The 5,193-nt window shown below is 41.6% G+C and overlaps 1 protein-coding gene across 1 annotated transcript in view; it reads right to left on the bottom strand.

Moving 5' to 3' along the window:
• CCSER1 (coiled-coil serine-rich protein 1) overlaps positions 1-5,193 on the bottom strand; it is a gene marked incomplete at its 3' end in the record, with an annotated part of 23,275 nt that overhangs the window by 15,648 nt on the left and 2,434 nt on the right. Inside the window, exon 2 of the mRNA XM_010289872.1 lies at positions 3,541-3,728. Within this exon, the coding sequence (XP_010288174.1) occupies positions 3,541-3,728 (188 nt within the window). The remainder of the gene's footprint in view (positions 1-3,540; positions 3,729-5,193) is intronic.

Below are 5,193 nucleotides of genomic sequence, written 5' to 3'. Positions count from 1 at the left end.
TCCCTACATCTCATTTATGAGTGGCATTGCTCTTGTCCAGATTATAAATTACTTTCATCATCTCACAAGTGAGTTAATGCCACTCTTGGGGGAGGAAATTACCATCTTTGTAGGTTTGATACATATTCTCGGTATTTAGGAGATCCACCTATCGCCTTGGAGTACATGACCTCAGAAGGTCCCTTTCAACCCAAAAATTCTATGATTCAAAAAGAGCACTGTCAATCATGCAAGAAGACTCTGCTAAGCAAGTTGTTTAGGAGGTAGAACAGTTTCTCAGATGCTAATCTTGATTAATGCTTCTCATCTCCTAAGAAAATCTAGCATCCCCTCAGTTTTTCTGGCTCCTTCATGTTGTTAGTGTTGTCCAGTCCCATCATTAATACAGGCTTAAATTGAATGAATTGCTATGGCCATCAGTTTAGCCTAGTATTTAAATGAACATAAAGATCTATTAGGCTAATAGGTTGGGTCTACCGACCCAAATAAGGCTTGAGCCAATGTTAACCAGCTTTACATGAAAATTTACATGAAACAACATCTTTAAATGTCATCATGTTCTTTCTGGCTTTGAAAAATAAGATGTTACTCTCTGATACATGGATCTGAACTTCCTGGAGAAACACGCTATAACTATATGCTTTAATAGCAAAAGGGTTTTTTCCACTCTTTATCAATCCTACTTCTTTATTTCTATACTGTGTTTCTGGGTGTAATAATCCAGATAAAAGAAATCTTAAGAAGTCAAGGGGTTTTTGTTGAAATAATGTTTGTATTACCGTACTACTTGGACTACTTAATTGACATGTTGGCAATAATCTAGAAACAAAAAAGGCAGATATATATAATCTTCTCCTTCCTAAAATTAATTTGCCTCCTGCTCTCTCAGGTAGTATAAAATTAATCAGTGAATACTGATAAATCTGCACAATCTGATACCGCTAAGAGAATAATCTCATCATTGAATTGTAGGTAATCCAATCTTCCTAGGTTACACAGAGTTATAGAAATGCTTGCTAGTACAAAGACATCAAGTAACTCCATTTTAGTTGAGTGTTTTTAGTGACCATGGCTTCAGTACACTGGAAAATCTGTTGTGCATGAGCCGTACATATTAAGAATGTGCTTGGTAGTGATGTGATTTTCTCCTGCCATCCACAGCCACAAAGGAATGTTTGGATGTTACATTCAGACACATGGGTGAGAATTACCAGGACAGATTCAGACAGATTTCACATCCTCCTGAGAAACCCTGAAACCCTCAAATCTCAATTTCCCTCCACAGTTTCTGTAAATTTCGGGATTTCACACTAAGTCAGATCAACCAGTTTCGCATCTCCGAAAAAAATGCAAAATTCTCTCTTACAAAAAGGCAGTTGTGTTCACATCTGAGTCTCTCAGGGATGTGTTTGGTCCTGCACCACTGTAAGATAATGACTATTATGTAAACCTGAAAAGGAAAAGCGTCTTTATTTATACATCTGTTTAGCAACTCTAGGCAGGGGTAAGAAACTTGGAGCTTTTTGCTTTCTAAGGAAAGCTCTTTTCAGATAGTGGTACAAAATTAATCCTCCTTGTTTCATGGCTAGCATGTTGAATAAAATGTTTCAAACTAACAATGGCCATATGTATTGGGTTTGCATGGCAAGGTTTTGGTAGTGGGGGGCTGCAGGAGTGGCTTCTGTGAGAAGCTGCTAGAAGTTTCCCCTGTGTCTGATAGAGCCAGTGCCAGCCGGCTCCAAGACAAACCCACCGCTGGCCAAGGCAGAGCCTGGGTCAGTGACAGTGGTAGCACCTCTGGGATAACATATTTAAGAAGGGGAGAAAAAAAGGGCACAACAGCAATTGCAGCCAGAGAGAGGAGTGAGAATATGTGAGAGGAAGAACTCTGCAGGCAGCAAGGTCAGATAAGAAAGAGGGGGAGGAGGTGCTCCAGGCACCAGAGCAGAGATTCCCTTGCAGCCTGTGACATGAAGACCACAGTGAGGCAGGCTGTCCCCCTGCAGCCCAAGGAGCTCCACGCTGGAGCAGATCTCCACCCATAGCCTGTGGAGGACGCCATGCTGGAGCAAGTGGATGTACCCAAATGAGGCTGTGACCCCCTGGGAGGCCTGTGCTGGAGCAGGCTCCTGGCAGGACTTGTGACCCAGTGGGGGACCCACACTGGAGCAGTCTGTTCCTGAAGGACTGCACCCCATGGAAGGGTTCCAGGGCTGGGGCACTTCATGAAGAACTGCAGCCTGTGGGAAGGACTCACAGTGGAGAAGTTCATGGAGGACCGTCTCCCATGGGAGGGACCCCACGCTGAGCAGGGGAAGAGTCTGAGGAATCCTCCCCCTGAGGAGGAATGAGCAGCAGAAACGTGTGATGAACTGACCACAACCCCCATTCCCCGTCCCCCTATGCTGCTCGGTGGCGAGGAGGTATAGAACTCAGGGGTGAAGTTGAGCCCGGGAAGAAGGGAAGGGTGGGGGAAGATGTTTTAAGATTTGGTTTTAGTTCTCATTACCCTACTCTGATTTGACTGGCAATAAATTAAACTAATTGCCCCAAGGCGAGCCTGTTTTGCTGAATGACCTCTCCCTGTCCTTATCTCAACCCAAAAGTTTTTCATTATACTTTCTCTCCCCTGTCCAATTGAGAAGGGCAGTGACAGAGCAGCCTTGGGGGGCACCTGACATCCAGTCAGACTCAACCCACCACACCATAAAATTTGTTTTAGTGATTCCCATAAGCTAAAGGGTGGATGCCATTGTTGTAGATGTTCAATCTTAGCATCATCTTTGTTTCTCTCACTGTAGAGCACATACATAAGTATAAATTACACCCATCTTAAAATGTTTATTCTCATTGGCTATAGGAAAGCACAAATTTGTCAGTAAGTCAGTTCCTTCTACTATTGTTCCACCAGAAGAAGTTTCAAAAGTACTCTCCTGCAGCTACCTGATCTGTCGTAGCTTTTCCAGTCCTCGGGGCCCCTCAATGGTTTTCAGAAGAGATCCGTTCCTCTCCTCCTTACCTTGTGTTCAGAGTGAAAGCATTCAAACTTGTCACCAGTTTCAAAAAGGACCGCTCAGACCTTTCAAATGAGCCTCCTTACAGAAAATGTCCTCTATTCATCTTCTGGTCTGAATCTCATCTCACTCATACCAGCCATGAGTCCATGAAATAACTAACAGTAACAATATAATGTTGCCACAGAGTAGCCCACTGTCTTTAACCTCAGAAATAGTCATACTAAATTTTGCTACAGTTCCCTCTCCCAGTATTTTTCTCCCATGCAAATCAGCAAAGCATAACAACAAGAATCTCTTCACAGAAAGTATACAAACCTTTTCACAACGTCACACGCTGAAAAAAATACTTTTAATATCTGTAGCTGAGCCTGGATCTCATTTTGGAAGCCTGAACAGCTTTTTTTTCCCCGCCCCCTGCCCCCCCCCCTTATTACCAACCATTACTTGTAAAGTTGCTACTTCTTATTGTAGTTACACCAAACACAGAAAAACAAAAACTTAGACATACAGGAATAAAACTCACCATGCTGTTCATTTTTGAAGAGGACGAGCTTGCTCTCTGCTTCCGTAGGCTGTTAAGTTCTTCTGTATTTCCATCCTTTGGTTTTATGATCAGCCGACTGCCTCCAGCAGTACCTTCTGAAGACGATCTCAGCCGTTTCTCAACAAATCTGTCTTCTCGGTACGGACTGAAGCTATTAGCAAGATCAACTACAAATAGAGAAGCAATCAGCAATCTCTGCCGAGAATTACTCTCTACAAATATTTTCTTAATGAGAACACTGCTTTGCTTGAAATGTTTACATTGAAAGGCAGTCACATAAGAGATATCCCGTAGAAAGCAGATCATGCTTGCCTAGATAAAAATGCCACCTGGGCCACCAGTTCATTGTTCAGCCCCCAATGCCTAGCACACTCAGCCTGCTACAGCCCAGTCCACAGCTCCTCACAGAATCCTGAAGAACCCTTGCTCCATGCTTTCCTTTCTCCCCTGCTTGGACCCTTGTCCAAACCACTGTCCAGTAAAAACCACCAGAGAAACTATCGCTGATCCACTGGTGCTAAACCCACCCTGCGTTATTCTGCATCCTGAGGCAAGTCTAGGTTTTGTAGGGCCAGGTCACAGCTTTGTGACAACTGCATAGGACAGGGATGGACACTGGTTTTGGATTCTGTTTGGCCTTCCGAGCTCAGTTCTGCATCCACACCCTCCAAACCCAGCCTGCAGCCAGCAGACTGAATCCCAGTTCCCAATTCCAGTTAAATAGTAACACATCAGAAAAGAGGAGGAAAAAAATACATTTTGAGGTGTTAAGGCAAATTTAGGGATGGGGAAAGACAAAAGCATAATATCATAATAAATGTAATACAAAAAATCTTATCTTTTGTCTTTTATGAGAAAACAGACATTTGCTCTTTTTTTTTCCCCAAAAAAATCCCTATCACATAAAAAATTATATAAAGTTATACTAAGAAATATAAGGCACATCAAACCTACTCATACATTAACATCATGTTCGCAATGCTGTCTACAATGATATCAGCTATGAGACCAGTTATGGAAGAGAAAATATTACCAAAGAAAATGCACAGAAATATTTTTCATTCACATCTGGTTTTAAATATTGTTTTAGCAAAACCAAATTTTCAAACCAGTCTGGTTGTAACAGATACAGCTACTTATAATCATATCTTACTGAATGCCACATAAGCTTTTTCTGTATTTGTTTTATTTAATATGACAGGATTTTATATCTTTTTTCAATGTATCCTTGGCCAGTTTCTAATTTCAAATACATTCTTCACCACACATAAAAAAAAACGCATTTTGAACAGAACTATAAAACTCTAACCATTAATGACTCACTTTTATATAGTGCAGTATTAGCTCTAGAGTTTCTGTGAACATTAATCCCACTTACAAAAATCCCTCTATCAGTTTCAATTCCAGTTAGCTGCCATCCAGAAACACAGATTAAATATACAACTGTCAGTGCATGAGTTTCAAATGCACTGTGTATTTCTAAACACCACTCCAAGTTACCCACTTGTTGTTCTGCAGTACACTCTAGTAAGTCAGACTCAAAAGGATGAGCTTATTCACAAATGAGCCACTGTTGCAAGGAAGATCAACCAAGTGCTCAGGACCGGTAACATATAAAAATTGAAATATTTT

This window comes from Phaethon lepturus, unplaced genomic scaffold (assembly GCF_000687285.1).
Source record: "Phaethon lepturus isolate BGI_N335 unplaced genomic scaffold, ASM68728v1 scaffold4226, whole genome shotgun sequence".
Taxonomy (NCBI): Eukaryota; Metazoa; Chordata; class Aves; order Phaethontiformes; family Phaethontidae; genus Phaethon; species Phaethon lepturus.
The sequence above is the reverse complement of the archived record's forward strand: the minus strand, read 5'-3'. Positions and strand labels throughout refer to the sequence as shown.